This window comes from Etheostoma spectabile, chromosome 12 (assembly GCF_008692095.1).
Source record: "Etheostoma spectabile isolate EspeVRDwgs_2016 chromosome 12, UIUC_Espe_1.0, whole genome shotgun sequence".
Taxonomy (NCBI): Eukaryota; Metazoa; Chordata; class Actinopteri; order Perciformes; family Percidae; genus Etheostoma; species Etheostoma spectabile.
In genome coordinates, this window is record NC_045744.1 from 8,404,848 (window position 1) to 8,416,702 (window position 11,855).

At 40.5% G+C, this 11,855-nt stretch overlaps 1 protein-coding gene across 3 annotated transcripts; it reads right to left on the reverse strand.

The window, feature by feature from the left end:
* Positions 1-1,678: 1,678 nt before the first annotated feature.
* ss18 (SS18 subunit of BAF chromatin remodeling complex) lies at positions 1,679-11,855 on the reverse strand. Of its 3 annotated transcripts, XM_032531454.1 has the most exons (11): positions 11,667-11,855; positions 11,101-11,177; positions 10,930-11,014; positions 9,960-10,116; positions 8,859-9,089; positions 8,523-8,693; positions 8,130-8,207; positions 7,029-7,151; positions 4,463-4,593; positions 3,951-4,013; positions 1,679-3,263 (listed from the first exon to the last, which is right to left on the reverse strand). In XM_032531454.1, exons 1-10 carry the CDS (start codon positions 11,733-11,735, stop codon positions 3,996-3,998), a joined length of 1,140 nt encoding a protein of 379 aa, XP_032387345.1. In that variant the 5' UTR covers positions 11,736-11,855; the 3' UTR covers positions 1,679-3,263; positions 3,951-3,995. The 3 variants fall into 3 exon arrangements, with proteins under 3 accessions (XP_032387345.1, XP_032387344.1, XP_032387346.1); XM_032531453.1 differs by lacking the exon at positions 3,951-4,013; XM_032531455.1 differs by lacking the exons at positions 3,951-4,013; positions 8,130-8,207.

The window sequence follows — 11,855 nt, forward strand, 5'->3', positions numbered from 1 at the left end:
GATTTGCTCACCAGTGTGCAGAAATTGAAATTGGAGATGTGGACGATGACGTGCCCCTTATTGGAGGAGGGACAATTGGTTCACCAAGTTCACCCACACTTTCTCCTCAGCACCAACAAGATGCTTTTCTGCAGAGTGAAATGAAAGCCTTTGTCTTTTCCTCCACAGTAGTCTTTTGGAGGCCTGGTGGTTTGGTGGTTGGAGGGTATCTCAGCAGTGCATAGCCCTGTTTCACCCTGGAGCAGTGCAAAGCTCCTGCCCAATAAAACAGGCTGCATCCCCAGGGCCCTTCCCTCAAGCCTCCAGTCAGCGCTTGTTTTTGCACCATTTATTTAGTGTGACACATCTCCAATTAAACTGTGGAGGCTGCTGCATTCCCCCCATAACTACCTCTTATACCTCCCTATAGACTTTCTGTCACACTGAGAGTGTGGGTATGAGAGAGTGAAAGGGAGAGTTAGTGGGAAAGAGACGAGGACACAGAGAGAGAGATCACATCTTGCCTGCCAGCTATATAATCACAATGTCATTTTCCCCTCAATGGTTAGGAGCCTCCTCTGAAAGGTGCCCTGAATTATAATTATCAAAATATTGAATAAGATAATCATCTTCTTAAATGATGCTGCCACCTCACTATTTGCCTTACCATCTTAGAACATGTATGCAGTGCTCTCCTGTAAGATTTCTTAACAACTCATGTAGACGTAAACAGCCAAATACATATTTTGTGCAAGACTACCCTTACTGACATATTGACTTTGAAATTCATTCTCAAGCAGAATTATTTCACTGTCTCCCTTTTAGCTCTGTGTCCATCAATTTAAATTCATAAGCGATTAAAGGAGATCTTTCATTGGAAGCAAGAGTATCCTTGCCACCTCTTCATCCTCCCCCAACGGCCCCAGACACAGTCACAGGAGGAGTGACTTTGTCCGACCCCAATACCGTCTGCGAGAGCGCAGCTGAGGGCAGCAGCTGCCAGGGAGGACTGGTGGGGGAGCGCCCAAAACGCCAGCTCTGCCAAGCAAAGAGGCCAGGGGGAGCCCCAGTGGCAGCTGGGAAGGGTGGGGCTGCCAGCTGTGGAGCAGCAGGATGGTGGGGTGACTAGGAGATGCCACTAAACCTGAGCAGGGACACACAAATTCACATACAAATTTTATAGGTAGACTCTTTAAAAAAGTTCACACTTCCTTCTTTTCTTAAAGCCCTTCTGCCACACACACATACACCACACACTCAACAGTTGCACCAAGGCAACCCAAGCAGTCTGTGGCCCTCTAAACACAAACACCAGTCTCCCATCATGTGCTTCGGCCACACATCTGGTGTACCATCTGTATCACTCCCCACAATGTGACAGGTAGTCTCTCTCCCTCTCTGGAGGGAGCAGAAGGGGAAAGAGGGACACGGAAGGTAATTTTGGGTGTAAATGTGCTCTGGACCTCTCTGGATGCATCTGGACAAAGCAGACATGCTGCTGAGCGGTGCAGGGTCATTATCAGTTGGAAACAGATTACCAGATAGCGAATGAAGACAAAACAATTATATCATACTGTCACATCATGACAGCACCGATAGTGCACATCTTGTTTAGGTTTCCTCAGGATGAATGATTTTGCACGTTTGAAATTGACAGCATCTCAATATAAGTTCAAACGCTATAAATAACAAGTCAAAATATATTAAAGATTCTTCCAATTTATTGTAATGTACAGTTAGTTATACATTGTCATGACACAAATGTGACCACTTGGATGGGGTGCAAATTGCCAAATATTGAAACTGCCATAGACAATGAATTCCTTCTTTTTTTTTTACACCGCTGTAAATATGGGATCAATAAAGTATGCACCATAAAACAGATATCAAGCCAGTGATATAAAACTGCACAAACAGTCTTTACTGTGAAATTAAGGAATCCATTTGAGAACATTATTTTCACATCTTATGTTACATATTTGACAGTAACAATCTTTATTATTCACACACAACACTATTTGAATGACATCAACTTAGACGTTTATTCAAAAGGGAAAAGGGGATTCCAGCGATGTCAAGACTAACAAAACAACATACTTGTCAGGAACATTTATTATACCAAGTGTGATCTTTTCCATTCACCAATTTGCAGTCAACGGACAAGACTGAGGTGCTTGTATAGAAGAAGAAGAAAAAAGGCTCCAGAGAGCAATGACTTACAATTTGCAATGGCATCTGCTACATATTACATCTTTGGGCACATTTGTCAAAAAAGACTAGTGGCCATTATTTTTATACCTTCAGGTTATGTGGTTGAAAAAATAAAAAAATAAAAAATCTATTCATGATCTTAATTTGATATAGATTTTTTTCACAGATTTAAATACACATCTTAACAGAGAATACAGCAATTGCTTCTTGCGTTTTAAGACATTAAGCTTTTTCTAATTCCAGGTATGATGTATTTGTCCATCAAGAAATTTCTTCGCGTGTGAAATAATGTTCTGTTTTTACACAAATAATTCATACAGTGCCCATGTCACAGACGTAGCAGATCCAATTGAATAGTTATACAAGTCAACACAACAAAAATAAAACAATATGCTGGATGGGATCATAATAAAAAAATAAAAAATACATTGACACATACACATGAAATAAACAACACAGCTTTAGTACTAGTTTCCAATGTGTTATACAAAGTTATTTTGATCTAAAAAGCATAAAATATATTTTTACATCATCACATACATCAAGACACGTACCATGGCCTAGCGGGAAGTTCGTCTGGTGCATTATTTCATCTCCAAGCCCCCACACATTTCCCTACTGCTGGCATTATTGCTTCTTATGAACAAGGAGCTGAAGGATAGAGAAACAATGCACCACAGTAGATTGAAACTGTACATTTACATTTATCTCTGATATCCAAAATGTTGTTTCACAATCTGCAATGCTAAAGGATAAGGCAGTTCCATTTTTAAGGCATTGCTGCTTTGAGACATACTGGACCAGAGGGTGAGTCATGGACTTGTATTAAGTCCATTTACATGATAAACAGAATACATTTTATAGGCATTGGATAAGAGCCCAAAGAGAGAGGAAAACGTATTTTGTATTTTTGAGTGTTGCATGTCCGTGTCGGAGAGAATCTCAGTGAGCTCAAACCATCATTTGAGTCTGCTTAGCAGCTGACCAGAAGGTCAAAGCTCAGACAGAGATCAGAGCAGAGCTGTGTGGGTTGATGTGACCATCTCTCATTGCTGGTAATTTCCATACTGGCCCTGTGGAGAGAAAAGTAACAGACTCATGTTACTGACCGTATCAGAGTAAAAACGTATATTCAAAAATCACAATAGGGTGCAAACAAACATCTGTGGTTTCAACCACATCATAATGCAAACCATGATTTATGGATGCATTTGCTGGTATTGACCAGCAGGTGGCAGCATGGTCTCACAATTCGACCGTTCTAACATTATACCTCATGTTACAGAAGCAAAATGACTGAGGACACAGGATATTGCGTAGTAAATAGTGGACACTTGTTTCAAGTGAGACAAATTCAGTGCAAGAACAGTGTAAGTTGATGCATTTCTAAACAGGGGTCGAAGTATGTTTGGCATTGATGGAAAATACAATGGACACCAATTTTGGAAACAAACCGATTTGACAGCCTGATATACAACATTTTTAATTCAAATATAGTGTTATAAGCACAATTGTCATCAAAACCAGTGCTTTTTGCTGTCTCACTGCAGAGTAAGCATGCTGTGTTTCGGGACCTCATAACTTACAATTCGACCCCTGGTTAATATCAAAATTAAATAACAGAAACAAAAACAACATAAGAAAAAAAAAAGAAAGATGGAAAGATAAAGACAAAAGAGACAGAAGAAACATAAATGCAAATTAAGGCTAGGTGGTCAAACGTCTAGATTGGACGTTGAGGTCTTCACAGCAACCATTACCTTTGCTTCTTACAGAGCTAGTCAGGGGTTCAAATCCCCGGGTCTTTATTTCCTGATGTGCCCCTGAATATTCAAAGATAAAGATATCAAAGTGTAGCTGTGGTCCCCACATAAGACCACAAGAAATACAGGGCAACATATAGATCTCCCTTTAAACACTAGAGCAATCTACATCAAGTTTAAGGAAGAATCGCTGTAAAGCCCACATATTTCACTGAATTGGCATTCCACATCAGCCAGGATATATAACTAAGACTCAAATAAACAAGTGAACGACAATAGTAACACATACACTCTTTTGGGAAGAACAGATTTAACCCAACAATATGACGACAGCATGCAAAAACATACTACCTTTTAATATATACCTTCTAGATTCACTCACATTGGTCTCTGGTCTCACTACACAAAATACACAACCAAGTCCTGGCAATCAACATAATAAAATGGACAACCTAAGGCCGATGTATAAACAAGCTGCCGTGACTGTCCGGTGTTGTGGGTATACTCACCTGGTCATAGCCATAGGGGCGTTGCTGTTGGCCCTGTGGGGGTCCAGGTTGGGGAGGGCGATAGGCCCCATACTGTTGTCCCTGCCCCTGAGGATAGTTGGGATACTGTCCTGGGGCACTTTGGGCAGGACCTATGTCAAACATTGAAAACTTGATTAAAAATGATGTTTGACAAAGTAAACTTGAAACATTTCGAAAATGCTGTTGGGCACAGGCAACGCAAGGAAAAGAGTTTTTTTCTCTTTTAATAAGTGCAATTGTTAGTTTTATCACCAGCTTAGAAAGAAATGGGAATATGGAACTCATGTTTGGACTCAAACAAAGGAACACAGTGTGAAGACAGCCCAAGGTTTGCTCATTATCTGTTTCTGTTTCCTACTTGTCACTGAGAACTCTAGGGATTCCCTCATAGTTTACCATCACTAATGGGCTGCAATAAAAACGTTGATGAATGACAGGAGAAGATGGTGGATATGTCAGACCCATTGGTTTAGGCTGCCCCCACGTCTGACTTAGTAATGAATGAGAATGAGTGAGTCGGGCAGGAGCCGGGCGCTGGTTTCCTAATGCACGGAGGCATCAAGGAGATCAGTTGGTCTTCATTAGAGGAGTAGGCTTCATTAAATGAAAGTTGAAGGAAAAAAAAGTATATATATCCCTTCATCAGCCCCCAAACACTGTAGCTACCTATGCAGGTGCTGTGGAAGAGCATGCATTGCTTGACTGTGGCTGCAGTCAAATGAGGCCCACGCAGCATCGTTAGGAGCTCATAATGCCTTATGCTGTTGAGCATAACCTTGTGGGGGCCTGCGAGAGAAAGCATGTGTGTGCCAGATGGATCTCACCTCACAGCCTCTGCCTCTCTGCTAGCTCATTACTAACAGGAGCTCTGGCTCAGACAGACGGTGAGTGATGGCAAGTTCCAGTGAAAAATAGGATGACAAAGAAGACCAAAGAGCTGCAGGAGACTAAATACTTACATTTTTTTTAACATCTTTTACTTATTAATTTGGCTGACAGAGCCACACTCTCATTGGTGAAAGGTATAATTTAATAAAGTGCCTTACCTTAAATTTCTCAATTCATATTTTTTATTTGTACCAGCTTACCTTTTCTGTCATGAGCTTCAAAGCATGGTGACTGCTGTGTCTTAAAAAGTATCATCAATGATTATATGTTTGGCCATTTTTTAGCAAAAACGTTACTTAAAGGGGGCCTATTATGGCTTACCTTAATTTCTGTCACCCTAATATATATATATATATATATATATATATATATATATATATATCTCTCTCTATCTCTTTGTACGCTCAGCTAAAATAACGTCAGTTTTTGCTGGATTTCTTTATATGGTCAGGGAATGTTATGGCATTGTTTACATTTGCTACATGCCAACGTCAGGGAAACCCGTAATCTTGATTGCCAATGTTGTTAATTTTTCCCCAATTTCAGATTACATTCCTGCAAGAATATGTCTGGTTGTGTAGTTGTTGGTTCTTAGTATATCCCAGGGTATATGCAGGAATCTTGAAATTTAATTAAATACCTTTTAAGACCCGTTTCATACATTTTAAGTTCTCATCGTCACTTCAAGAATTGCATCCCCTCCTTTGTCAGAACAGTTGAGTGTTACATTATGAAATTCACACTGTCAAGCCAAAACAGTATAACAAACGAGCCGGCATAATTGTTAGATCCCAACGTGTCGGAAAAGACACTTAGGGGGTGGATGCATTACTCGGCAGACCTGATTTTGGATTTTTGGCTTGAGCATCAGCTGGTTCAGGTGTGCTAGAGCAGAGCGGCAGGTAGGGGTACCTGAAGGTCCACAGTCTAAGCTATTATTATTAGTATTTTTATGAATAATATCATTAGCAAAGTCCTTTTTTTTTTTTTTTACAAAGAATAAGTGAACAGTCAACGGTTCATTTAATTGATGAGACAAGTTTTATGATTTACAGAATATGATTTTATAAGGCAAACATTGCCAGAAGAATTACATTTTCAGACAAAGACTGATGTGTAAATAATGCAATTAGTTTTATTTATAAGATTTATTTATTACTGTGAACCCCAATAAGCCCTTGAAAACTGGATCTATTCTTTAATGTGTAATTTGTATGAATGTACATTTTTTCATGAAAATGCTTAACTATTTATCCAAAATGCTAAAATGCAAGGAGTTCAAAATGTTTGGCTGGCAGTCAACACACACTTTGCCCAATGTCTGTAGTTATCAGCCAAAGTCCCTCTGCCATTCCCTCAGAACAGTGTGTCATATCAAACCGAAGCACCGGGAGAAATGCTCATGTGGTGTAAGCCACCACTGTACATTTCTCTTCCAAGCTCCAGTCCTTGAACCCTTCATTAAGGTGGTTCTTTAATTCCTTGCTCTTGATGATGTCTTGACATGCATTTGGCAGTTACATTTCCAATAGGGTAGTAACCACCAACTCACGGAGGATGAATTATTATTAAACACTTAAAAAAAAGGTAGCCAAAGAGAGCGGATAGTGCCTCCTGCAGGACAAATATGTCCCCTATTAGAGAGAAGGCAACTCACCGTAACCCTGCTGCTGTGGTGGGTAGCCCTGTTGACCCGGGTACTGCTGTTGAGGAGGGTAGCCCTGCTGCTGCGGAGGGCCTTGCTGGTATGCTTCTTGCTGTTGGCCATACTGGGCATTACCTTCAAGGAGCAACAGCAGGCAATGTGAGCAACATGTTGACAACTTTAGCGCAACAGCACAGCAGACAGGTAGACAGTTGTAATTGAGCCAGCCATGTTTTAAGAACTCATGTGTTGTGTATTTTTTCAAATGGCTGGACTTTCTTTACCTAAAAAAGGAAAACTATTGTGTTTAAAGGGTCAGAAAGAAAATAGTGTAGTCAGTAGAGAGAAAAATAAAACAAAACAAACAAATAAGTTAATGTTAATTGGACAAAGAAAGAGAAGGAATTGTTTATTATAAATCTGTAATCTTTCCGTGTGGCTGCTTAAGTAATATTCCACCCCTTAACACACCAACAGGGAGAAAATTGCCAGTATATGTGTGTGATATCTAGTGTTATATCTAGAGGATAATGCAGTAGTAGCATATTTCTTGGAAACGGTTGTTTATAAATTACTAATGCTGCTTATCTGCAAATCAGTATGCACAAAATCTGTTATCTGCAAAGAATGGCAGTCAAAATGGCAATATCAATACTCTGGCTACCACTCCAAACACGCAAACAAGTAACATGCAGAAGAGTTTAAAAAGTACCACATGTGGCATTTTTCCATGCAAAACTGACAGATTAACATTTCATTTTAATGCAACTTTGGCCATTAAGACTCACACAAGACTCAGTCCCTGACCTTCCCTTCACACCAACAGGTGAAGCACCAGCCAAGATTGGGGGGCATGGCAAGGTAAGACTGGGTAGGTGCTAACTTATCCCTAGACTGCAGCACCTTTTGAAATAGGGTGTCATTTTGTGGATTTCTCAAAATTAGAGGCCATATTTTTTCTTTGATAGAGCCCAAAGTCACTTTGATTTCCCAGCAAATGAAGAAACTGAAACATTGGTTTTGTCACAGTCTCTTAGCATCATTTGTGTTTTAACACAACTCCTGGGTTTATTATTTGTTGGTATTCTCCAAGTGACTGGAGGGTTCTCCTACCTTCTGAGGCTCCCTGTCCTGCGTGACTGTACTGGTCCCCATAGTAGTCTTCCTGCCCTGGGTACTGCTGAGGGGGTCCTACATACACATACACACAACATACACACAAGTAGATTCAAGGTGTTGTTGGATCGGTTGTGTGAGGGGAGTGGAGAGGATGGATTCCTTGCCACTAGTTCTTGTTAGAAAGACTTTTTCTTGGTCACTTGACTAATTTTATAATTGGAGGCTTTAGGTTAAATGTTTAGTCATGAAGATGTCTGTGAGTTGCAGAAGTGGAAATTGAGGGAATTGAGAAGAACAAGAGTAGGAAATACAGGAGTGTGGGTTAGGGAGAAGAAAGACCAACACTCACAACTTGCACACTTAACAGACACACTCTGAGGGGTATACCTTGCTGTGGGGGTCGGTAGGGCGGCATTGGCCTCTGCCCCATGACATGGTTCCCTTGGTTAACCTGGCCCATCATGCCCATTGGGGTTTGTTGTCCTTGGTAGTGCTGTCCACCACCACCAGGAGGCATGTTATACTGCTGAGTAGGAGGCTGCTGGTGCATCATGGGGCCTGTGGTACACCAACAAAGTGTTAACTCTCAAATGGTACTAAGTGGAAAAACCATGTAAGCAGTATTTGGTTTATCGAATGCAGGTGTGAATCATGGGCCAATAAGACAGGTGATAAGGCAGTGGAAGTAAATACAACCTAGTGGAAACTAAAAAGTTATTTTACCTTGACTGGGTTGCATGTTCATGTTTGGCCGAGGCCCATAGTTTCCCATTGGCTGGCCCTGGGTCATGTTCATTTGGCTCTGAGCTGGTATGCCCTGGGAAGAAGGGACGGTGTGATTGTAACCACCCATAGAGCCATGGCTGCTGGGGGGCATATTCATAGAGCCACTGGGCATGTTTGGGGGCTGGTTGGGGCCTGGACCAGGACCTTGCATGGGCATGTGATTAGGCCCTGGAAAACAACAACAGAGAAGATTAATGAATTTGTTTTCAAAAACATAAATATTCAATACACATACTTGTGTGTAATTTCCATCACATTGTGAAATGTGCTGCTCTGTGAAAAACTGTAATCTGAGGTAAAAAAGAAAAAAAACAAGAAAAAAACCTTGATGACATATTGGAGGTTTAGGGTTCACACAAACTGTAAGCAACAATAATTAATCGCCTGGAAATCTGTCTAAACAGTTAGTTTGTGTTTGCATCTTATTTTCATTCATTCGTCTTGCCATATTTAACCTGCTCAAACCAGAAAAAGCAACTGAATCTTACAAATTTAAATGTAGACAGATTTCTCTAAATTAAGGATTTATTAGTTGTCACTTATCACCAAGATGGAAGAGGACAACTCTTCCAAAGGTACTCCAAACTGGCCAGTCTTTAAGGCCTGAACAGGGAGCATCATGGTGAGGCATTGCACAAGCTTAAGTGAACAACGCCATACCAGTTTTAAAGCAACACCATATTTGCAGCATTTTCTGGTTTCTAATATGACGTCCTAGAGTATTACCCTTAGTAATGTACAATCTTTTTTTAACAATAAAATATGTATGCACGTGTAAACAAAATACAAATAAAGCATAAATATCATGGTTTGTTTCAGTTTGAGGAGGGAAAAACCATGATCAAATGAAGGATAAGCCCAAGACAACCAGCGCTGGTAAATGGGTGACATCATCCTTCAGCAGAGCGACCTACCTCACAGGTCTGTGGTGTTGCTAGGCAACCCAAGTGAGACAGGGACTGAGAGAGAAGAAGGGGAAAGAAAAAAGAGAGAAAGACGAGGGAGGAAAGGTTATGGGGGGGGGGAGGGGTCACTTACCAGGCATCTGTCCATTCATCTGGTTCTGCATGTGCGGGGCTGGAGGGCCTCCGCTGACCATACCCTCAGAAGGCATGTTATGACCATGAGGAGGCTGAGGGGGTGGTCCACTTTGGTTCATCCCACCAGGGCCCAAGGGCATGTTCTGAGTGGGCGGCTGGAGGCGCAAAACAGATAGAAAATCCCACATCAGCTGGCTAGAAACACATTACTTTTTTTTTTTTTAAAGGAAACTGAAGAAATAGCAGATAAAAGCCAAGATCGCTGCATAAAAGTATAACAAATGTACCTTAATCAATCAAGGATGATAACACAATTAAAAAAAGACAAAAATTGTATATTGACAAATGAACAAGAAATAGATATACATTACAAGACATAGTCACATAATCACAGAATTAACTATTCTCAATATAGTCACGCCAGAGATTATCAATGACTAAAAAGGAACATAGGCCATTATTATTTTACAAATTGTAAATCTAAAATTGTAAATCAATCTGAGCTACTGCAGCTTTATATGAAATATGATGTGAGAGTTCTTCTAAAATGAATGGGCTACTAAGCAAAACCCAAATATTTTTTTTCTAACAAAGTTTAGTGCACAGAACAAGTTTATAGGAGTACTCCAGTGCAACTGGCTTGTTAACCCCTTGTATAGGTCAAGGTCCAAAAACGCTGGATTCTACACTTTCTATAATCTTGACATCACTAGGGTAATTTTTTTTTATTGGTGTAACAGGACTGTAAATGTTATCATTGTTTAGACTTCTTACTTTAATTAAGATTATTGAGAATTTGTTTTAAGGTGATTTACCTGAACCAGTACACAAATGACTTGTATAGGACATGAGCTAAAACAAAAGCTCAACATTGACAGATGAGCTCAACATTACCTTATGATGCAGAGAGGTCACACTATTATGTACAATTCATTCACTCAAGACAACCAGCAAGAACCAATACTCACAGCAGGGAGGAGAGACTGCATGTTCTGATTGGAGTCTGCTATCGTGGCTAGGTACACTAAATTTCTGTGCAGCATCTGTTGATACCTGGGTAAGTGAAGGGTCATCAATGCAGGTTTTGTTTCTGTAAAATTACAAGAAGGCACGAGCAAATAGGGAGTTTCGTAACTTACTGTGAACATTCTGCTGTTTTGCCTTTACTCTGGAAGTCCATTATACACTGGATCAGCTGGTTGTTTTCGTCAAGTAACTGCAACAGAAAATGCAGAGATTTACATTGCATTGATTACACAAAATTTACAATTAGTGACACGAGGTAATTTTTTATGACTAGCACTTTGTTTTCTGGTGGTTTATCTGCCGTAACGTTAATTTAACAACAACAACAACAACGGGGAGGACGAGGGCGTTTTAGTGAGATGTGAGTGTGCCTTTCAAGCTAACAAAAGACGCGTCTTGCTAGCTAACGTTAGCTATACTCCGCTAACAAGACGGCAGGCCCCTATTCATTTAAAATACAATTTTACGTTAGTCTGGTAAATTGACCTAAGCCGCATTGTGTACACGTGGCGTCCCGACTCCAGAGACGTTCATATTCACCGCGCTTTGACCCTGCAAAATTATTCCCGATCTATTCGCCGTCGGACTTGGATGGGCACTGCTACTTAGATTAGCTCAACGGCTAGCACCGTCTGATACAATTGCCTCCATTCTGAGACGCGCTAAAAACACGAATTACCTTTTGTATTCCAGCGGGTGTTATATCACCCTTCCCACGCTGCCTGTGAGGTGCAAACGCCACCGACATGGTGATACTCTATGAAATTAAAGTGAAATAGACATACAAGTCAAAAGTAGCTAACACACTTAACAAATCGGTAGAACTCAGATCACACAGTTCAGAATAGGATTCAATTTCGTAATGCAG

Coding starts and splice junctions, on each gene's coding strand:
- ss18 (XM_032531453.1), bottom strand. CDS start 11,735: ATGTCGGTGGCGTTTGCACCTCACAGGCAGCGTGGGAAGGGTGATATA. Junction 11,178..11,666: donor CACCCGCTGGAATACAAAAG/GTAATTCGTGTT, acceptor TTTCTGTTGCAG/TTACTTGACGAAAACAACCA. Junction 11,015..11,100: donor AAAACAGCAGAATGTTCACA/GTAAGTTACGAA, acceptor TCACTTACCCAG/GTATCAACAGATGCTGCACA.